Below are 23,632 nucleotides of genomic sequence, written 5' to 3' on the forward strand. Positions count from 1 at the left end.
CAGAGGAAAACGTCATCAGGCCAGATGTCAAGAGGATCACACCAACAAGAGGAAACAGCTTGAGGCAGAACCTCCTCCTTCGTCTGTCCCCAACCCCTCCTCCCTCCCCCGCCTCCCCCCAAACAGGTCACTTCCTAGTATTTGTTCACTGTATTTCAGTCCAAAAATATTCAGACCATAAAACGTAACTGGTGTTTTATGAACCATTCATCGTGCTTCACAAAAGGATCAACTCACTTGGTTAACAGTGACATAAAATTCAAATCTGTTCTTTTTCTGTCAGTGAAAAAACCTAGCCTACTATCCCTTGAGAAATACAAAGTAAATTCTGGCAGCTCTAAATTGCACAGACCTTGCTATTATACCAGCCCTTGGACAGAGTGAGACTCACAAACACACATGGGAGAGGGCGGGGGGGGGGGGGGGGTGTCCTTTAACCTCTGTTTTATAACAGAATATCACCGATCACCATTCTCTTGGTTTTATTCCCAGCATTTCTCTGCTAAATGCATCCAACATAGTGATGTTCTTTCAGTAGCTAAGGAGATTCCTAACAACAGCCAAATTCACAGAACCATATCCACAAAAGATTCCAGTTCAACATTTTCTATATTTTCCTTTTGTCTTCTTTCTTTCTTTTCCTTTTTCTCCCTCCTTCCCTTCCTCTCTCCCTTCTTTCCTCCCTCCCTCCCTCCCTTCTCTCCTCCCTTTCTCTTTTCTTTTATTTCTTTAGTACAAGACTAAAAGGAAAAAAGCATGATTAATAAGCAAACAACTATCAATGTCAATATCCTGGCAGTGATTTTGTACTATAGTTTTGAAAGATGTTACTACTGGGAGAAAATGGATGAAGGTTACATGGGATCTCTTTGTATTGTTTCTTTTATATATGATCACTTTTTTGAAATACAATTCATATACCATACCGTTTACTCATTTAAAGTATATAATTCATTGGTTTTTGTATATTCAGAATTGTGGAACCAACACCACAATCAATTATTAGATTTTCATCACCCCCAAAAGAAACCCATACCCATTAACAGTCACTCCCCCATCCTCCCCTCCCCCGGACCTGAGGCAACCACTCATCTACTTTGTCTCTATAGATTTGCCTACCCTGGACATTTCAATAAATGGAATCATAAAATATGTGGTCCTTTGTGTCTAGCTTCTTCCATTTAACATAGTATTTTCAAGGTTCATCCACGCTGTAGCATGTGTCAATATTTTATTGCCAAATAACATTCTATTGTATGGCCACGCTACATTTTGTTTATCAGTTCGTCAACTGATAGATATTTGGATTATTTACACTCTTTAGCTATTACTGAATAATGCTACTTACTATGAACATTTGTGTAAAAGTGTTTGTGTGGATACATTTTTTTCTGTTATTTTTTTACAACTGCAAATGAATCTATAACTATCTCAAAATAAAAAAGCTTGATTTAAAAAACCAAAAAACAAGTTGTGTTGAATTGGGAAATCCTAGGTAATTTCTCCCCTCTATTCCATACCCTTTGTTCTACTGTTGCCATCTACTCTTTATAATAAAATTAAATATGTTAATAACAATAAGGGTTCTTTGAATGCTGTTGACTGGACTAAGTGCTTACATGTATCATCTCATTCAATCCTTACACCATTCCTACAAGCTAGGTTTTTTTATAACCCCTTTTAGGATGAGCCTCTGCTGCCTCTCTCTTTTAAAATATCATTAGCAAAAAAAAAATATATCATTAGCAAATCAAACCAATAACTCAATTAAAAATGGGCAAAGGGCTTGAATAGACATTTCTCCAAAGAGGAAATGGCCAGTAAATACATGAAAAGATGTTCAACATCACTAATCATTAGTAAATGCAAATCAAAACACAAAGAGGTGCTACCTCAGGCCCATTAGGATGGCTACTATAAAACAGAAACAAAAACAAAACACCAGAAAACTACAAGTGTTGGTGAGGATGCAGAGAAACGGAAACACTCGTGCACTGTTGGTGGGAATGTAATGGGGTACAACCACTGTGGAGCACAGTATGGCAATTCTTCAAAAATTTTAAACATAGAATTGTCAAATGATCTAGCAATCCATACACACACACACACACACACACACACACAAAAGAATTGAAAGCAGGCTCTCAAAGATAATAAAGATAATTGTGCACTCACATATTATTCACAATTGCCAAAAGGCAGAAGTAACCCAAGAATCCATTGAAGGATGAATGGATAAACAAAATCCGTGTATACATACAATGAAATATTACTCAGCCCCCCGCACCCCAATGGAAATTCTGACATATGCTACAACATGGATGAAACTGGAAGACATTATGCTAAATAAAAGAAGCCAGTCACACACATACACAAAAGACAAACACTTTATGAGTCCATTTATTTGAGGTACCAAGAGTAGTCACATTTATAGAGACAGACAGTAGAACAGCGGTTGACAGGGGCTGGGAGAGGGGGAAAGGGGAGTTGTTAATTAAAGAGTATGAAGTCGCATTTTCGCAAGATGATGATTTCTGGAAATTGGTTATACAATGTGCTTTTCCACGATAGAACTGGACTGTATACTGAATTATGTTATGTGTTATTTACCATGAGAAAACATTATTAACAAATCTATTCAAAAAATAAATTTTCACAAGATTTTTACCCTCTTTTAACAATTTAAATGAAAAGCACCACTCTGGAGAAAACAATTACATATTTTCCAATGCCCACCCTCCTCTCTTCTAAACCTCAGTGGTCTCCCAGGCACCAATTAAGTACATGCTAAATAAAAATCCTATACAGTCAGGGTGAATATTTAGCACGAGGCCCGGTGGAAGCCCATGAACAGAAAAAGGTGGGAAATGTGCATCTAGAATTCTAAGCAAAGAGGTTTTCTCAGTCCCAGAAAGGACCAACGTGCTGGAGCTCACGGTGACCATTTCAGTGCAGGCTTGAGCTCTCGCAGCAGAACTGTGCTGTGAACAGGTGTATTCAGGCATGCGTTGTTCCCCCCCCCCCCCCCCACCCCCCCAAACACACACTGCGACCTTGCTCCTGACTTAACGCCAGCTCATCTAGACTGGACGAGTTCGCTGGCAAATGGCATCACCACCATCACGCAGCTGGTAAAGAGGTTACCATTCTACTTGTTAGTAGCCCTCAAGAAAATGTTAAGAAAATACAGAACTATCATAATCTCTTCCTCTCAAAGTGATAACCAGCAGATCCTCTCTCTTATCTCTTGGGTGTAAATAGCACACAATTCAATGCCTTTATCAAGGCTTCACAGCTGAACACGAGGCTGGAACAAAACTCCAATCCATCACTTCATACACAAGGCTGCTGCTGCAGAGCAGACGAGAACACCCCACTTAAGCTTCCCCTACTTTTCCCTTCATGACGGATATGCAACTCCTTTGCCAACAATTCTCCATGGGAAGGTCTAGCTGGATTCTTTATAGTTTGAATTCATAATTAAAATTGGAGAAAAGCTATTGAATTACAGCATCCAACAACTATAGTCAAACACGGTAACATGAAAATAATCCTAAAAGTAGAGTGCTCAGAGCCAGACACTATAGCAAACCCTTCAACTACATAACCTCATTCTTCCTTTCAACAGGAGGTGAGAATTGTTTGCCCATTTTACCAATGAGGAAACGGAAGCTTGGGAGGTCAAATGGACTTGCAGATCGCTTAGCAAGTGAGTCCAGCTCTGTGGGACACCAGAGCAGCAGGCTGGCTCCTTCACTGCCTTGAATGCCTTCGGGCAAGTTGCTTCTCTGGTTCTCAGTGTCCTCATTTATCTAATGACCATAATCATTCTTACCTTTCAGTGTAATTGTGATGAGGACAGGAGATAATCGATGGAAGTGTCGCTAGAAATGGGCCCATGGACACCGTATAGCTGGGCCACTCTTCTCTCTCCTCCCGTCTTCTCCACCCTCCACCTTGTCATCTCCCCACTCAAAACCCTGGCACCCTCAGATGGACTCAGAGCCCCAGAGGACAATTCAGTGTAATCATGAACATGTATTTTCCTGCCAATAAAGAGATAAGGCTGGTAAGGGGAGGCCAGGAAGAGAAGGCAGGGTCCCTGGTTACTGAAGGGAGCCAGTGGGGTTGGAGGAGACATGGCCTGGGGAGTGTGGAAGGAGGACAGAGGCAAGTGCAGCTTTTTAGAGAAGTTATGGCTTCCCAGAGGGAATGAGCAGGTAATGCTGAAACCATCTGGGGGAAGTTCTTACACAATCCTAATCTCCCCACAGATCGTGAATTAATTACGAAAGGGAACCTAAAAGTGTCATTTACAATGGCGAAATCTGGTGGACCTCCTTCAAATGAAAAGGAAATCAGCAATAATGGGACCAGTGACCATGCGTGCCTCCTGCCAGGTGCACCGAGGGCACAGTTTCACTCAGCACTACTCAGGCACAAAGGCACAACCTGAGCCAAGTCTCCGGAAACATCAGAGAAATCCAAACGAAGGACATTCCAAAAACAAGGGACCCGTGTTCTACAAAACGTCATAAAATATGAAGATGGGCTAAGGCAGTGGTCGGCAAACTGAGGCTCGCGAGCCACATGCGGCTCTTTGGCCCCTCGAGTGTGGCTCTTCCACAAAATACCGACTTCTGCGCATGGGCCATGAAGTTTCTATCGCACTGTACGTGCGCGCCCGCACGTGGTATTTTGTGGAAGAGCCACACTCAAAGGGCCAAAGAGCCACATGTGGCTCGCGAGCCACAGTTTGCCGACCACGGGAAGGGATCGAATGTTCCAGATTAAAGGAGACTAAAGACATGCCACCTAAATGCAAAACACATGATCTTAGCAACAAGGACATTCCTGGAACGATTAGGGAAATCTGAATACAGACTCGGCATTAGATAATAGAATGCATCAATGTTAAGTTTCCTGAATGTGATCGCTATATTGTGTATGTTAACGGCCCTGCTCTTAGGAGACACGTGCTTAAGTATTTCGGGAGAAGCACCCGCATGTCTGCAACTTACTCTCAAGTGATTCACCAGCAGCAATAACATATGGACGTGTATATGTAGAAAAAGATAAAGCAAATATATCCAAATATTAACCAGTGAATCTAGGTGAAGGGTATACAATGTTTATTATACAATTCCTGTCCTAATGTTGTGGATTTGAAAAACAATACATTAAGAAATATATTAGGGGAAAAAGATAAGGCGGCATTTAAAAAAAAAAAAAGAGCGAATAACAGCTTGATGGTTCTTCAAACAACTAAATGTAGAATTACCATATGACCCAGCAATTTCACCCCTTCATACCTAAGAGAAATGAAAATATTTGCCCACACAATAATTTGTACATGAATGTTCATAACATCGTTCTTCATAAGAGCCAAAAGGTGGAAACAGCCCAAATATCTATTAACAGATAAAGAGATAAACAAACTGCGATAAATGCATAAAATGGAATATTATTCAGCCTTAAGTCAGAATGAAATTCTGAGGCGTGGTACAACAAGGATGAACCTTAATAGTAAGTGAAATAAGCCAGTCACAAAGGGATAAATATGTTGCAATTCTACTTATATGAGGTACTCGGCATAGTCAAAGTCACAGACACAGAAAGTGAAATGGTGGTTGCGGGGGGAGGGGGGGAGGGGGGGAGTGGGGGGAAGGGGGGAGGGGGAAGTGGGGAATGCCGGCTTAATGGATACAGTCTTTGTTTTGGGTGATGAAAACATTCTGGAGCTGGATCGAGGTGGTGGTTTGCACAACAATGTGAATGTGGTAGACATCACCAAATTGTTCACCTTAAAATGACTGATTTTATGCTACATGAATTTTATCTCAATGACAAAGAACAGAGCAAGTTCCCCCTGCACACTCAGAGGTGGAGAATTGGTGCCAGTTGGCAGCAGATCACTCAGCTTAGAGTGTAGTGTAAAAGTGTGGGGGGTCCGCAACAATAATAAATATAAAACCTGCAGTGCCCCCCGCCCCCCCCCCCCAAAAAAGAACAGAGCAGATAGAGAAAGGAGGAGGGTACTCTTATGACTTCAGCAGCAGAGTGTGAATGAGAAGAGATCACATCTAGACTGAGCGCTCTCGCCCACGAATGTGCTGATTGGAAGGGAGACAGCGTGCCTGGCGTGCACCGCCGACTGGCTCTGACATATGCCAGCCAATGCACGTGCGGTGCGTGATTCTAATTCACCTGAATTCTGTATGTTCACAAGCACTTACAGTGCAGTCAGAATTCATTATACAGTGGGGCCTTGACTTAGGAGTGTCCTGACTAACAAGTTTTTTGAGATACCAGCTGTCTCTCTGCCAATTTTTTGCATTGAGTTGATAGAGTAATTTGAGTTAACGAGCTCCTTAACTTGCTCGGTCTTGGAACGAATTAAACTCGTAAGTCAAGGCCCCGCTGTATGCTGGGTCAGGCTCTGCCTTATGTAAAAGAACCTCGGCTAAAAGCAGCGCCAACAGGAGAAAGTGGACAAAGCTGGGATGGCAGGGACCCAGACTTTTAGAGGAACAACCTCTGCCTCATAGCCCCCTGGATGAGGAAGTGAAATGAAACCAGGCTGGGCGCGTCTGGTTCCTGCTCGTCAGGAGCTTGGACAGTTTTCAGAAGCTGCCCGCTCTTTAGAAATCGTGTTTGCTTTCACACACACAAAGCTGGGACAGGAGTGATGGGCTAAGACGTGTGTGACTGATCCTTTCCAGATTTAACTGCCTTTTCAACTAGAACCAGGAAAACATGATGCTTTAAAACAGGGGAGGAGGTGGAGTGAGAGGGTATTCTTATCGCAAAAGAAACTCACATTCACTATAAAAACTTTAGGAAAGACAAATGGGCAAAGGAATGCCCTGGAAAAAGCCAGTATAAGAAGGCTGTCCTTAAAAAAAAAAAAAAGAAGGCTGTCCTTAACTGTAAGGAATGATTCATTAATGATGGCACTTGGAGCATCTTGGTAAGAAATGGCAATAAACGTGGGGCTTCCTTGCCCAGCCTGCGTGGCTCAGTGGTTGAGCATCGACCTATGAACCAGCAGGTCACGGTTCGATTCTCAGTCAGGGCACGTGCCTGGGTTGTGGGCTCGATCCCCGGTGGCGGGTGTGCGGAAGGCAGCCCACCAATGATTCTCTCTCATAAAAAAAAAAAATTTGTGGAGCCTCCTGAAGCCCACTAGCAAGGAAGTACCTTCCCCAGAAGCAAATGTCCTGTAGTTAAAATGTGCCTGTGACCAGAGACTCTGGCGATGAATCATGAAAGAGCAGACAGAATAACCGGGATAAACACCCACTGCCCTGTTCCTTATAAACACTCATTCTGAAAGAGAATTACTAAGTCACACGGAGGAGGAATACTTGTGCAGGCCAGTCCTTGGTGCCAGGTGCACAGGGAAAAACAAAAGAGGCGATGCTTCTGACACAGGTTAGTGTTTGGCTGAGAAAAATGATGGAAACTGGCTGGAGCCCTTCTTGCTCCTGTCGTCACCTCCAGAGTGACTTCTGGCGGCAGAACCACACACTCACCCATCCAGACTTCCCCGAATTGCCCGGCACCGAGCTTCTTCACCAACTTAATGGACTCCCGCGGGATCTCCCAGGCGTCTTTATCCCAGGGCTTTTGTGGTTTGGGACTAATACAGACCTTCTCCAATCTTCTGCACAAGCCATCTGACTGCTCTAATTTGAAAGAGAAAATAAATGTTAAAAAACGATTATATTTTGTGTTTTGCCAGTACCTATGGGGAAGTTTCGACGATTAGTCTTAGAATTTCCAACTTGCCATAAAATGCTTATAGGGGCATCTTTTTTTTAGAATCTCCACTTTTGATATTCTTAAACGAAAGACAATTTAAACATACTTGATTGTGTTCATTATACTGTTACTTGATTAAAACAATAAAAAAATAACAAACAGATAAGCAAAGGCTAATAGATTGCCACACTTAATACAATGTGATTTCAAATTGCTGAGCCCATGTACGCTCGTCATGGCAAAAAGGCATGGGCTTGGTTCTGTCACCAGGAGACCCCCAGCCCCAGGACAAGGCCAGAGCACAGCAAGCACTTCACACACATGCCAGGTGAATACGCAGAGAGGGAGGGGAGGTTCCACAAAACCTGGGATATCGTGCTCTCTCCATCTTTTGGGACCTAAGCAAACCTATAGTGTGTGTTGCCTTCAAGCAGGTTGTAGACATAAGCAGGCACAACAGCTGCCCACTACAGCCGACTTCAATCACACAGGGAATGAACCCAAAGGCTGGTCATGGGTTCAGCTTAACAAGGCTGGGGAGTGGCACTGGTGACAAAGGACCAATGACGTGCCACTGCTAAGTCTTTTGGTGTTCCTGCTATTTCTGTGTTCTTTTACCAAGAATATGTGTTACTTTTAAAAAAATATATGTATTTTATTGATTTTTTACAGAGAGGAAGGGAGAGGGATAGAGAGCTAGAAACATGGATCAGCTGCCTCCTGCACACCCCGCACTGGGGATGTGCCCGCAACTAAGGTACATGTCCTTGACTGGAATCGAACCTGGGACCCTTCAGTCTGCAGGCTGATGCTCTATCCACTGAGTCAAACTGGTCAGGGCAAGAGTATGTGTTACTTTTACACACACACACACACACACACACACACACACACCTGCAAGTTGCATTCCTCTTCCAGATAGTTAAAGATATGTTGTAAAGATATGCACTATGGGAAAACAGTATTCATTTTCTTTTCATAATTCTGAAATACTAATTGTGAAACACCAGGGATTAGGTAGGAAGGACCGGAATAATTGTTCCCAAGGATCAAATCTGACTTTGAATGTATACTTAATTATAGATAAATTTAGAACATGATCTGTAATTTTATCAAGAAAAAGGTCATGCATAAAAACTTTTAATACGAAAAAGTGTTTGCCACCACATAGCTACCATGATAAACATATTTGTCTTGTCCGATCTCCACTTTTTACTTACTTTGGTAATGCTTAATCATGTCACTGATACAGGGAAAAGTGATTCTTGGAGAGATGTAATAACCCCCATTGTCCAGACTCCTAATTTTGTAGTGCTTAATGACATCACCGTGCAGAGGGTCATAATCTCTGACAGACAAAGAGTAGCTTCCTGCGAGGGAAAAAGTACAAGTAAAGATTATACGCATATTTTATAAATGAGATCTGCATTACACAATACTGTAGTACCCTTTTTGCCACAAAATATGCAAAATATAAATTAAGTAGGAATAGTACATAATTTGAAAAGTCCTATAAAAAGTCTACTTGAGCCCTAGCCTGTGTGGCTCCTGTGCACCAAAAGGTTGCCAGTTCAATTCCTGGTCAGGGCTCATGCCCGGATTTCGGGCTCATTCCCCGGTAGGGGACATGCAGGAGGCAGCCAATCAGTGTTTTGCTCTCACAACAATGTTTCTCTCCCTCTCTCCCTCTTCCTTCCTCTCTCTCTAAAAATCAATAATTAAAAAATCTTTAAATTAGACGGTGATCCCTAGCAAACAGCCAGAATGAATGTAGACGTCTTTAAAAAAAGTCGACTTGATAAATAAAGCTAGAATTTTGTTTGCTCTGAAGTTTACCAACATGCCATTTTCCTTCTTCGTGATGGTTTTTAAAACTATTTTGCTGAATTGAAAAGTTGTTTTGCTTTCCTTTCTCTTAAAATTTCAAGAGTTACTCTAAATAATAATGTAAGAGACCCAGCAAACATAAAGCGTGGTGAGAAATGGCCATAGTTATGCCAGTTTCCTATGCTACTTTAGCAAACTAGTAGCAAAACAAATAGTTTGAGTTTGTTATGGTTGAAAACTATGAAATTTCACTAGTGGGACATAAATATCTTCTAGAATAGTTTCTAGGATTGGTTCCTAAATGGTGTTTACAAGAAGCCTTATGCCCCTTCTTACCCTTTAATGTTTCACTTTCTCTGATGAGAAAGGCCCCCGGGCCGTTCCCTGGTGCCAAAAGCTGTCTTTCGGCATCTTTCCTGGTTATATCCTTGAAAAACCACCTGAGAAGACATTGTCACAGTTCATGTTATGCTCCAGGGAAGTAAAGAAAAGGAATGAACGAGAAATCCAACGTGGCAAACAAAACCCTCCAAGATGACAACAGGCAAAGACTCACTCTTCCGTTTCCAAGGTGTTGACTTTGGCTACGTAGTTGCTGGGGATGAAGCCTTCTCTCTTTGTGGAAAGGGACTTAGCTTTCCACCATTCTCCGTGCCTGGAATAGAAACACACGTCGGAAAGTGTGTCCAATTACTCAAGAACTATCATAGCCATGGTCTCAAGGTGATTTGGTGGGTGAGGGAGGGTGGGAAGATTCCTGGAACCTGGGAATCCAGTGGGAAAATCCACTCCTCTTGCTGAAATAAATATATGTGTAGAGACTGAAGCAAAGGAAAACAGCCTCACCACCAAGGTGTGGGTCACTGTGCTCAGCAATGCTCAAACAAGACTTGGTGAAAATGGTTCCATCCTGCAGAAGCAAAATGCTTGTAATATCCCAATGGATATCCAAGAAATGCTTTAGGCTCCAAATAGAAATGGGAGTCAAGGGAACAATGAACCGTAGTTCCTATGTTAGAGACTCCTTTGACCAAACATCTAGTTTCCATAGATAGATGCCATAGAAAACCATACAATCATTTCAAGCAGTCAGACCTCATCACTTGCTCTTGCCCTCAGCATGGAGCTGGGGAGAAGGCTGGGGCAATGAAGGAGGGAAAATTGGGTGGGTCCCTATGAGCCTTCAAATTCCCACATGCAGATGGATCCTCATCAGCAAGACATGGAGGACGACAATGGACACTAATCTAGTTGCTTACAGTGTATTTATCCATAGGAACATAAACACACGTAATCCTCACATCAGCCATGACAGAGGCCCTGTGAGGCCCATTTTACAAAGGAAGAAACTGAGGTATAGAGTTGAAGTGACCTGTGAAGATCATACAGCAATAAATGGCAGGGCCAGGATTAGGCTCAAGTTCATGCTGCATCAGTAAGCGATAATAGCTCTCAACTACTTAACACCTTATAGTTAATAAAGGGTTTCTCTCCTCTACCTCCTGGTTGGCAGGCCAAGGCGACAATGTTTGCAGATTAGAAGGAAAAGCAAGTTAGAATTGAGATACTGGGAGTTCCTTATTCTCAGTTTTGTTCTGAACCCCTACCCCTGTGGTCTGACTAGGGTCACAGGTCTGTGAGTCAGCACGGATGGGGTTAAGCAAACAATGATGTCCAAGTGTCTTCCCAGAAGTGCCACATGCTCAGTGGGCTTCACTGAGTTGACCACTGCTTTAGCATAGTGTGCTTATATATCGAAACCAGTTGGACCCATAAACCCAGTCTGAATGTGGGTACTATAACTAAATAAAAATGTCATCAAATAACACACATTCTACACATGCCCGCACTTCTTAAGGTGGCAGAGATGGATAAGAAAGAAATCAGTGTCTGTCTTCAAAAGGAGTTCTCCTGGGGAGTGCTCACAGGCGAACACCAGAGGACCATTCCTTCGGTCCCACGCCTTCCACTCCCAGCCCTACCGCAGCAAGGAGGCTGGGAGGCCTCAGCCCAAGGAGGGGGTCTGGCTCTTGCTGTGCTGCTGGAAGCAGAACGAGGGACCAGTGTGTAGGACTCCGTGGCCTGGGTTGAGGGGCGGCGGGTGCAGTGTGCCTGGGTATACTTACTCCTCCAAGACTTTCATCTTCTCCCCTTTCCTGAAAGACAAGTCGTCTGGGTGGATGCCATCATAGGGGTACAAGGCTACCACGATGTCTCCTTGCTCCTCTGGATCTAACAAGAAAGAACACAAATGAAGACCTTTAGAAAACCATCAGCAGAAAACGTTTGGACAAATCCTCATCGGGCACAAAGGATGACTGATGTGCTGACAAGAGGGGGAGCTGGACAGGGGCATGTGCTTCCTTCCTGGCAGGGCTGAGGGCTTACATGGTCTGCATGCAGTAAATAGCTGTACGCACTGCCGTACACACTGCGTGCAATGTTCGTTATCTCCGATCACACAGACCTACACCTCTGATTCACTCCAACTCTATAGTTAAGAAATGATGCGCCATAATGCTGTTCATAGCAGCATTGTTCATAATAGCTAAAAGGAGGAAACAATCCACTGTCCAGTGACCAATGAATGGATAAACAAACCGTGATCCTCACATACAACCGCATATTATTCAGCCTCACAAAAGGGAGGAAACCCTGACACCGGCCACAGCAGGAGCGAGCCTGCAGGACATTATGCTAAGTGAAACAAGCCAGTAACAAAAGGACCAATGCTCTGATTCCACTTATATGAGATTCTTAGAGTATCAAACTCACAGAGACAGGAAGTAGAATGGTGGGAGCCAGGGGCTGGGAGGAAGAGCAATGGAGTTCGTGTTTAATGGGTAGGGTTTCAGTTTGAAAAGATGAAAAAGTTCCGGAAATGGATGGTGGTGATGGTTGCACAGCAATGTGAATGCACTTAATACTACTGTCCGGTACACTTAAAAATGGTTAAAACGATCGATTTTATGTTATGTGTATTTTTTTCACAATAAAAAATTAAAGTAATAGCCTGGAAAACGGTTTCGAAGAGTCTCTAACAGCAAAGAAAAGAAACCACCACGTTGCTATGAAAACGTACCTTTAGTCTGAAACCTCTGTCCTGGCAAAAGCTGAGATTCTGGAACCTAGGAGAGAATATTGGTTAGAAAAGAATTTTTATGTTTAGCTTTTCTCATTCACATTCACGTTGTATGTTGTATTGTTTTTCTAACAGTAGCCAATGAGGTTTAGAGTTGCTAATTCATGAAGCTGGAGAGAAGAGTACAGAAAAAAATTTCCGCAGAGCTCTGTACAGCTCTTCCTTCTAAAAACAGGGGTTTGCCTGTGGTGGCAGGAAATGAGCAGGGCTCTGGGCAGGGGCTGCTGGAGGCTTAGCCGATCATCCTTCTCTCTGTTATTTGGTAACAGAACCCTAATATTATTTGGGAGGCAATTTGCCCAGCTCAATGACTATGCTTCCAAATTCTCTAGCGTTCCACACAGATGGAGGGAGGCAGTGTATCCGTAAACAAAATGACTGTGTGGGCCTCGGGGCCTGATTCCCTTTAGCCTTGCTCTGGGGGTGAAGGCTGGAGTCTCAGCAGCCGGAAACCAGGCACCAGGGACAGCAGAGCAAAGACGGAAGTGGCTGGGCCTTGGGGACCTTGGGAATAGCCATCCAAGCCCAGGACTTTGATCTCCATGTTCCCCAGACTTGTTGTTTTTTTTTTTTTTTAAACTGTGGTGAGGGCTCTGTTCTAGCTGCTGAGAACAAGTCCTGATCGACCCAGGCTTTCTCTGGCTGACCCTGATTCCATCATAGGGACAGATGGCATCCCTTGTAATTTTAGTTGGAGATGAACTGTCAGGAAGAGTGTGTGGCACAAAAGGTCACTTCGATTACCTTTAAATCAAATTCCTTTTCTCTCAGTGACCATGAGGAGGACGCCTAAGACCTCTTAGACCCTTTTCAGGAAGGAACTGTCAGACACCTATACCTGCAAATCTTGTGACTTTTCTGTTTGATTAGAGTGATTTAATGAAATGGGACAAAAACAGTTCGTAGTGAAATTTAAATTTCTGATGAAAGTTAGCCCATAAAATCTGAGCTATGGTGGTGGTGAGGGTGGTGGTGGTGGTGGTGGTAGTGGTGAATTACTATATTTTCTGGTATCAGAAAATCATGGGTCCATATTATCCTTTAACACTTATTTCAAGAAGTTTCATACTGATTTTTCAATCATTTAAATTTGCATAATTAGGATGTATGATCAATTTTAAACGACTTAGAAGAAATAATTAAAAGATGAGAAACCAATTAAATCTTTTTGAAAGCAGCAAGCTGATTTTCAAATATAAAGGGTCCTTAATTTGCAAATGTTTTAATACACTTTTTATAAGACCAGAACACATATATGCAACTCATCTACTATCCCTCATTTCCTTTAAAATGTCTTTTCCTTAAGAGTGTTGTTGAGTTGCCTCTCCCTCTCCTCTGTAATCAATCCAGGGAGAGCATTCTGGGCACAGCTGCCAGAGCTGACTTATCTGTGGGCACGGAATTAGGCCAAACTAACCGACTCATAAAACAGGACATCTGTGACCACAGACGGCACAAACAAAAATATGGGAATTGAAAGATGTCACACATGTTTACTACTTCTGCTTTCTAACTTAAGTTTTAACCTCCTTTACTTTTAATAAGATGAAAAACGGTAAGTTTGTACTATTTTCCTTTGTTTTTCTGAATAAAAAAAAATTCTTTGTTCATCATTAATGAAGAAAACCCCCACACAAACTTAGGTTTTAAAGTATGTAAAAATCTGGTATATGTGATACCAGGAAAAAGCCAGACCCTTTTTATGAGATCTTTGACTTCAATTTCTTATATCATTTTATTTTCTACTAATCATATTTAAATAATATGTATAGATAATATAATATCTATATCTACACCTATTAATGCAATGATTTCAAATACAGGGGTGGCAAAAGGAGGTTGACAGTTGTTCGTATGAACAAAAGATATAATACAAGAATAAATAATAACACAAGAGTATGTGTTTTGGGCACTCACAACTGTAAACCTATCTGTAGGATATATGTATTTATAACTAAACCATTAAAGCTGTTAATAGCCTTATACATTTTGAGTTTCCATATAAAATGACATATTAATATCTATGTCCAGAAATATATTCACTCTTCATCTCCACTTCTTTGTAAGAAGATCAATAGTGACTTATCAATTTCAACAATGACATGCGACTTTGACATACGTCATACCTGTAGCATAATGGGGAACAGAGGGGGAGAGGGCTGACTGAAGGTCTTGATAACAATAAGACACTTCTAGAATGCCAGGGCATTTCTCAGACAAGAGAAACTATACAACAAGGTATTTTGGTTAACGTGGACTAAGCTGCTTCCAGGTTAAATGCTGAGGAATTCCATAAACACCATTAGATTTGTTATGTATATTATTATACAAAGAGAAAGAATCGCCCTGGCCAGGTGGCTCAGTTGGTTGGAGCGTCATCCCCTACACCAGAAAGTTGCGGGTTTGATTCCTGGTCAGGGCACATACCTAGGTTGCGGGTCTGATCCCAGGTCGGAGCACGTATGGGAGGCAACTGATAGATGTTTCTCACATCGATGTCTCTCTCTCTCTCTCTCTCTAAAAATCAATAAAAACATATCCTCAGTGAGGATTAGATAATAAAAAAAGAGAGAATTGATGGCAAGGATATAACCTCTAAGATAAAGTGCATTTAAGGTTGTAATTATCCAAAGCTTTGTTCTTCTTTTCCATAAAATGTGACATTAGTTCTCCTTTGCCAAGCATTCCCAAATTCATCAAACAGCACGCCACTCATATAACATTTCTGGTACAGATCATCCAAGGTTAGTGGGCAGAATTAGCTGTGTGTGTGTGGTTTTTTGTTTTTTTAAATCTTTTAATTATAGTAAGCCATAGCAGCTTCAGTATCTGTACTATGATCAATTAGTTGAAGAATGACAAGATGGGGTAAAGGAGATATCAGCACCTGGATTAGCTTCTGACTTGAATGCAGCATTTCTTTCTGCTTGCAGACCATTGCACTAATCTCACTGCCTGTCCTAAGTCACACAAGCTCAGATAGACATGTGTATATATGAAAACTGGGTACTCACACCAGTGATAAGAATGATGATTTTTTTCTCTACAGAGAAGGTGACCAAGGGCCACTTTATTATACAATAAAGTGACCGGTTTTCTCTCAAATGTTTACAGGCTCTTTACAGGATTAAGTTACAAAGCATATCAAGAATTGAGGCCTAAGTTACTGATGTGATTTTTTTGCACGCGCATGTTACAGATTTGGTGTTTTGATCCTGCTGTGGTAATTCTCTCCTGAGACTATCTACTTACTGGCCTTTGCTGTTTATTGGACGTTGGATCTCTCACATAAATAGTTCGGTCAGTATTACGTACTGGTTGCGTCTTCAAATCTACTCCATCGTCATTCAGATGGTCTTTCCTTTTTGATTTTATACATCCCATATTTCCTGTGGGAATATAAAAGCAATGACATTGTTTTACCATCCTAGAACTGGCATCAAGCCACCAAAATCTCTCCATTAATGAAGAATAAAAACAATACACATTTATTCCTTATCATAGAGAGTTTAACAAACTCAAATGTGGGGGATTGTTCACCAACCAGTGTGCTTGTATATTCATTTGTTCAACAACTATTTATAGTGCATCAATGTCATGTCAGCAAGACAGAGTTTCTGCTCTAAAGACGCTCAGATTCTGTGGCAAACACATGTGAATTGAATTTACAGTACAGTAGTGAGTCAATAATAGAGGATGCGCCAGATCTAGGGAAGGACAAGAGGAAAAGGCGGTGGTCAGGGGAAGCATCCTGCAGGAAATGCTCTATGAGTCAAAATGGAAGTGATGTCAGCCAGGTGGCCAAGTCAGCAAAGGGATTCCAGGAAGAAGGAACTTCACATGCAAAGTATTGACCCTAAGATAACATGGCCTCCTTCACAGGGAACTAGTTCAATCTCAGTCCTTTAGGAACCAGTTCATTCTAAAGGGTCAGGGAACTATTTCTATAATGTGAACCCGGTAGGGAAGGCCAGAAGTTGGGCTGCAGAGGAGAGGGAGGCACACTTGAGGTGCAATGTCGAGGAGTTTGTTTGCCTTCCCACCCCCCCACCCCCAGGATGAAGGACACAACATGCAAGGTGAGTGAGGGGCTCAAGGCTTTGAAGGCAAGCATGATTAAGAACTAGAATGCATAGAATCTGGCCCCAAATGAATATGGCTTGGGAAAATGGTGGGGGCCTTCACCAAGACAGGAAATAAAAGGGAGACACAAGCATAGGAGAAAAGATGCTTTGTAGGAACATTCAAATGATCAAACCCAGCAGGCTTCCCAGTAAGATATGTGACTGTGGAAACCAGGAGAGAAGGCAGAGCACAGTCACAAAGGAGGGCATCAGCAAGCCATGATCGTGCACAGACTCCGGGGGAAGACCTGTGGCCAGAGGGGGTTTATGCTTGAGCAGTGCAGAGCGACATAACCCTGCTTCTAAATGCTAAAGTCTTTTAATTGTTTATTCAGTTGCTACTAGGATATGTAGGGCACCACACCGAGTGCTCTTGGGACTAAAAAGATGTTTTTAAAAATTGAAATCAGATATGAATCTTGCCTTACAGGATAACCTCATGGTCAAATCTGTTATGAGCTTCATCTGAACATCCTATGTTCACCCGCATCTCCTAGACCCTACAGAGCAGATTCCCTGGACACTTTCCAGGAAGTTCTCAGGGGGCTGAGTGGGGGGCAGGTTCTCCCATGTGACCTGTGTCATTCTGAAGCCCCGCCATTTCGGGATCACGGCCAAGAATGTCAGAGGAGGTAGAGATGATTTAGAGTTTGGAAAAGGCGGAGCGGTACCAGGTAGGGAATACCTCCCGGGGGAGGAACTGTTCTAAGAAAGCTGCAGAGCCCCTCTCTAACTGTCACCCCCTCGCACTGTGGCCGCAGCTCATGGGTGCGTGTTGTCCTGCAGGCGTCCAGGTGGCCCTTGGGCTTGTTTATCATTTCATCCTCTGAGGCGGAGCCTCTACAGAACAGCCACGCCTCTTTCTGAAACTAGTGAGCTGTAGTTCCCAAAATAAAGGGGAAGCAAGTACTTCTTTAACTCAAAACAGCTCATATTTTTCATATGCTAAAGTTTCTGAAATGAACATGGGTTTTAAAGTTTGTTTGGAAATAAGCGAGACAAGTTTTAGAGTTGATGGGTAAAAACAGGCGAGTTCTTTTTTCACTAGCCCCCCGCCACCCCGCCCAAAAAAGTAGTGTTTAAAATCAACTGTAAAACGGTGCTGTATAAATGAGGGAATATCGTGCATTATGGAAGAGGCCTCCCAGCGCAGGCCCCTAGGCACACAGTGAGCTCAGGGGGAGGGGGGGAGTCCAGCCGGGGAGGTTGGGCAAGCGGATACAGGAACAGCACCAAGCCTGGGCTGCCCCTCCGCTTCCCCCACAGGCGCCTCATCTCCCTCGCCCTCCCCCATTCCCCTGTCCTCTCCCTCTCGAGTTCTCTCCTGTTTCGAGTTCTCTATAAGAATGACAGACAGATCTTCACTAACACCTGATTGAAAAGATCGCCCCTCTGCCCACGCCTCATAAATTACACTGTTATCTTTCTTATTACAACCTACATCCCATTACATAGTGGCCTGTTTCTGGTCAGCTCCCAGCGCCTAGAACAGGGCCTGCTCAGAGCAGGGGCTCTGGGAACATTGGAAGAATGGATCAAGCTGCTCTGGGTGCTGCTGCACTTGGGGCTTCCTACATGCTCCCCTGGGCCCCTCTTGCTAAAGGTGGGTAAGGGAAAGGGAAAGGACCCTTCCCACCCAGTTGTTATTTTAAAAGAGACAGAGAGACAGAGAGCTCTAGAACTAACTTCTAGTTTATAGAAAATATAGAGGTTAGAGCAGGGGTCCTCAAACTTTTTAAACAGGGGGCCATTCACTGTCCCTCAGACCGTTGGAGGGCCGGACTATAGTTTAAAAAAAAAACTATGAACAAATTCCTATGCACAGTGCACATATCTTATTTTGAAGTAAAAAAACAAAACGGGAACGAATACAATATTTGTATTTGCATGTGGCCCGCGGGCCGTAGTTTGAGGACCCCTGGGTTAGAGGAACAAAGTGAAAAATCCTTAATGTGTGCTAAAGACTACTAGCCTGGATACTTCAAAACATACAGGCGACTAACTGGTTTGGCTCAGTGGATAAAGCGTCGGCCTGCGGACTCAAGGGTCCCAGGTCAAGGGCATGTACTTTGGTTGCGGGCACATACCCAGTAGGGATTGTGCAGGAGGCAGTTGATGGATGTTTCTCTCTCATCGATGTTTCTAACTCTCTATACCTCTCCCTTCCTCTCTGTAAAAAATCAATAAAATACATTTTATAAAAACAACAAACATACAGGCAAAGGGATGGGGTGGGGCTAAAGAGACACAATGTGTGAACCTTGAATGAATGGGGAGGGGGGGTGGCGGGGAAAGATGACACATGCTGGGATAATTGGGGAAATTTGGAGACGTTTGAACATGATATTAGGGGACTGTGTGTTTTACAGGTATGGTAATGGCATTGTGGGAATGCTGAGAGTGTCCAGCCTCAGGCGATGCATGCCAGGTGTGTGGGCATGAAGGCTCAGGGAGTCTGCAACTTTCAACACCAGTCAAAATGAAAAAAAAAAGCAGAGGGGGCGTAGAGGGAAAAGAGGGGACACATATGGCAAAATAATAAAAAAATTCGTGAATTTAAGTGAGGATATTCTTTCATTGTTTTCTGGAGATTTGAAGTTTTCAAAATAAAAAGTTGGAGGGTTGAAATAAAGGGATATTATAAACCACTCTATGCAAAAAACTTTTTCAAAGTGTTAGACACCCCTGTAGCATGTGTATGTGTGTGTGTGTGTGTGTGTGTGTGTGTGTGTGTGTGAAGGCAGGAGATGAGGTCAGAAAAGCGCTTTTCGGGGTTTTACTTTCATGTCTTGTCAAGTAGTGTGGACTTTATTTAGAGCCGAGGAAAGGTTTTTAACTGGGGAAAGGACATGAGGACATCTGTACTTCAGGGAGAGGACTCTGTAGGAAGAAGGAGGTGGAAGGGCTGGAGTGGGGACTCCAGACAAAGAGATGACAAGGATCCCCAGGGCAGTGGCCCTGGAAAGGAAGACGAAGAAAAAATAAAAAGCAGTGGATGGGGGAGGGGTGGTGACAGTCCATGGATTATCATTTCCTTATCCTTAGTTCATGTTTTCCCTCCCCCCATCACCATGGACACCAGAAAAACAAATGTCTTGTAGACGAAAACAGCTACAACACTGCTCCACAGGCAGTGTTGCTGTTGCTCAGGCCGAGAGGCCTCTGCTGACCGCCTCTAAGTCTTGCAGTTCCTTATGCTGCGGGGAAGGTGCCAGAAAAGTTCAAACCACAATGCAGCCCCGAAAGAAACTGAGAAACTGGTTTCATGTTTGCGAGTGATATGAGCTACACTTCACAATGATTCACACCTTAGTGCTTTTTAATTAAACATTTATAATTTTCTGAGCATCTCATTTAATCCTTGAAGAAATCATATGAACCAAGAATTATTAACCCCACTTTACAGGGGAGTAAACTGAGGTATAAAGAGATGGAAAGACTGGCCCAAAGTCACAGCGGCGCACCAGTGAAGGGTGGCGTTGGGGCTCACACACGGGCTTTAGCTAAACGTCAAAGCCTAAGGTCTGTTCTCTCTTTTCTTTCTTCTTATCCGATGGCTCTTTAGAAGCTAGTGTTTTATCTACTCATTAATGACAGTAAATAAAGAGACTGTAGTTATAGCCTGCTTCTTTCTTAAAAGGATTTGAAATGCTTTTGCAAAAAAAGACAGTAATAAATTTAATAAAATGAAAACAGAAAACCCAAGCCAAGGAAGAGAGGAGAGTGCAAATATGGTGGCAAAGTGGGTACCAGATAGGGTGTGGCAAGTTCCTAGCAGGAAGGGCCAGAGGGCAGCGTGAGTCATGAGCACCTCATTGGCGGGGTGGGGAGGGGGGGGGGGGTGGAGCAGATGGGAAAGTGAGGCCCTGTAGAATTGTAAGGTTTCAGAGAGGAAGGGAGAGGGCAAGAGAGGTAGAAACATCAATGATGAGAGAGAACCATTGATCAGCTGCCTCCTGCACACCCCCTACGGGGTATTAGGCCTGCAACCTGGGCATGTGCCCTTGACCGGAATTGAACCCCCAACTCTTCAGTCTGCAGGCCGACACTCTATCCACTGAGCCAAGCCGGCTAGGGCGAATTGTAAGGTTTCTTATGGACTCCACATAAAGTGCTGTGGGTGACGCAGTTGGCAACGCCTTCATGTTTTCTAACAGTACATAAAGGGACATTACATGTGGCAATTTTGGGTTAATAATGATAATAGTTAAATAAAAACCTAGGTATGTGCCCTGATCAGGAATAGAACCTGCAACCTTTTGGTGTATGGGATGATACTCAACCAACTGAGCCACCTGGCCAGGGCCATGTTTTGTTTTTATTATTCCAGCAGCCATCAAAAAGAAACAAAAACTTAAAAAACAACAACACTTCACCACAACTTCCCAAACTGAATACTTTAATTTGCATTGAGTTTTCCCAGCAACAAGTGACTTTTTCATCCAAAGGCAATTCATTGGGGTGGGGGTGGGGGGGTTGTTCCTGAAGTCTTCTTCCTGTTACTGGCCTTCTCTGGCCTGATCTTGCAATACAAGTGGTCCCTCTGGAGTAACCAGAAAAGTCTATGGGGGAAGGAGACAGAGGGGATGAGGGGAGAAAAGGGAGGAGCAGGCAATTGTCTACTTTGTGCTTGGCACAGATGAGCAAAGCAAAGCCCAGAGATAAACCCGTGCAGGGCATGGAAAGTCTTAGGTGAACTTGGTCTACCAGCTTCAAAGCTGCCCAAGGCCTTGCAGCCTCTCTGTGGAGTGAGCTTCCTTCCGAAAAGAGTGTTTTGAGTTAGGAAGCTTAGAAAGACAAGAGAAAGAGTAAGGAAGCCCCAAGGACAGACAGGTAGATGATGATAATCCCAAACACGTGATCTGAGCTTCAAAAGTAGGTTGAGTTTAGTCCAAGGATCATTCCTAGGCATTCCTCCCTAAAATAACGCCATCCAGTTTTCACACTTGCATCCCAGGACCAGCTGTTAGCTCCAGAGATTTACTTTGCCCACCCAAACAGAAGCCCCCTGATTGTGTTCCTTCTTACTTTCAAGAACGAAACTTTAAAGACATGTTTAGAGAAGCAAAGTCTATGAGAGCTGCCATGTTTTCCCCAAACTCCCTATCACAGAAGAGGGGGTCAGAAAGGCCTCCCTGGTATCCTCAGGAGGGCGGAAGAGAAGAGAGAGCCCAAACTCAACTCCACCAACAGCTCCATCAATCCTGAGCTTAAGTGGTTGTATTTTCTTTTGTATTTTCCTAAATTCCTTTGAAAAAGAACTGAAAAGGGTGTGTAAACGCACTCTCTTTAGGCAACTATGATTTTTCTCCTTACTTACTATAGTAATCATTTTCAAACATTCTTGATATTTTTCCTCTATAAGCCCTCAGAAAGCCATTGTTGAGACAGTTGGTGAGCTGGTAACCCAAGTCTGTCTTGGCTCCAGACCCTAGCATTCTTATTTGAACAGCCTCTAACATAAAGCCCTCCCTAAGGGAGAGAGAGAAACATCGATGTGAGAGTGAAACATAAATTGGCTGTCTCCTGCATGCTCTCTACCAGGGATTGAGCCCAAAACCTGGATATGTGACCTGACCAGCAACCTTTGGGTACACGGGACAACGCCCAATCAACCCCGCAGGGCCAGGGTTGAAGAATTTTTAGAAATTAGTTTAAAATCTGATCAATAATTCTCTTTCATCATTGATGTTTCTCTCTCTCTCCCATCCCCTCTGAAATCAATGAAAATATATATTTAAAATAATGCATAGTTTTTTTAAAAAAAATAGAATATTAAAGAAATAAGTCTTCTGGTAAATTGGAAAATTTGATAAATTCATCAAATTGGCCTTCGGGAAACTGGCTTTTAGAAAATTGATCTAAGTAAAATAAGCCAGTCAGAGAAGACAAGTACCATATGATTTCACTCATATGTGGAATCTAATGAAGGAAATGAACTAACAAGCAAAAGAGAGACACTCAGAGAGAGCAGACTGAAAGCTGTAAGATGGGGGTGGGGGCTGCTGGTGGGTATGGGGTGGAGTGATTGATCAAAAAAGAAAAAGAAAAAAAAAAAAAGGAAGCCCCAAGCCTCATGGATAGAGACAACAGTGTGGTGATTGCCGGAGGAGCGGGGTGGGGAAAAGTGGAGAAGTGTATAGAAGGGATAAATGGTGATGGAAGGAGACTTGTCTTGGGGTGATGAACACACAATACAGTGTACAGATAATGTGCTGTGAAATTGTGCACCTGAACCTGTATAATTTTGTTGACCAGTGTCACCCCAATAAATTCAATAAAAAGGAAAAATAATAACATTTCACTGTAAAAGAAAGAAAAATTGATCTATAACATGATACCTCAACACAAAAGAACACTATATAGTCATTAAAATATTTACATGTATATATTTATTGACATAAAAGATATTTAGAATATATTTAAGTGAAATAAAAGTTAAAAAATGATACATATGGTAGCATTTTTTGTGACGGAAAAATATATAAATGTATAGAAAAAAGTCTAGGAAGAAATATCCTAAAATACAGTGTTCATCTATAGGTGATGGTATTACAGGTATTTCTAGTTTTGCCTTTCTAAATTTTTAAATTTTCCTATTATATATTTATATATTAAAATTGAAGGACATCCGGTAATATGTTTAGTTATTCTTACTCTAAAGTTTTAAAAGATATTTTTCATTTTGTATATATGTATAAATTACTTATCTACAACTGCCATACAATATATTTTTATTATACACATATATAACATGTAGTATACTAGTATATAC

General features: G+C 42.6%; 1 protein-coding gene across 3 annotated transcripts in view; it reads right to left on the minus strand.

The window, feature by feature from the left end:
• Window positions 1-23,632, minus strand: part of LYN (LYN proto-oncogene, Src family tyrosine kinase) — a 96,965-nt gene that overhangs the window by 29,798 nt on the left and 43,535 nt on the right. For 2 of the 3 annotated variants that reach the window (XM_070392825.1, XM_070392826.1), the window contains exons 2-8: window positions 15,986-16,122; window positions 12,674-12,719; window positions 11,718-11,823; window positions 10,148-10,246; window positions 9,928-10,031; window positions 8,985-9,134; window positions 7,536-7,688 (exon numbers count right to left, since the gene is read on the minus strand). In XM_070392825.1, the coding sequence (XP_070248926.1) occupies window positions 7,536-7,688; window positions 8,985-9,134; window positions 9,928-10,031; window positions 10,148-10,246; window positions 11,718-11,823; window positions 12,674-12,719; window positions 15,986-16,117 (790 nt within the window). In that variant the 5' untranslated portion in view covers window positions 16,118-16,122. The remainder of the gene's footprint in view (window positions 1-7,535; window positions 7,689-8,984; window positions 9,135-9,927; window positions 10,032-10,147; window positions 10,247-11,717; window positions 11,824-12,673; window positions 12,720-15,985; window positions 16,123-23,632) is intronic. The other variant, XM_070392827.1, reaches the window with a different exon arrangement.

The sequence above is a fragment of the Myotis yumanensis genome, unplaced genomic scaffold (genome assembly GCF_028538775.1).
Source record: "Myotis yumanensis isolate MYYU_CA2020_CCGP unplaced genomic scaffold, mMyoYum1.0.hap1 SCAF_15, whole genome shotgun sequence".
Lineage (NCBI taxonomy): Eukaryota > Metazoa > Chordata > Mammalia > Chiroptera > Vespertilionidae > Myotis > Myotis yumanensis.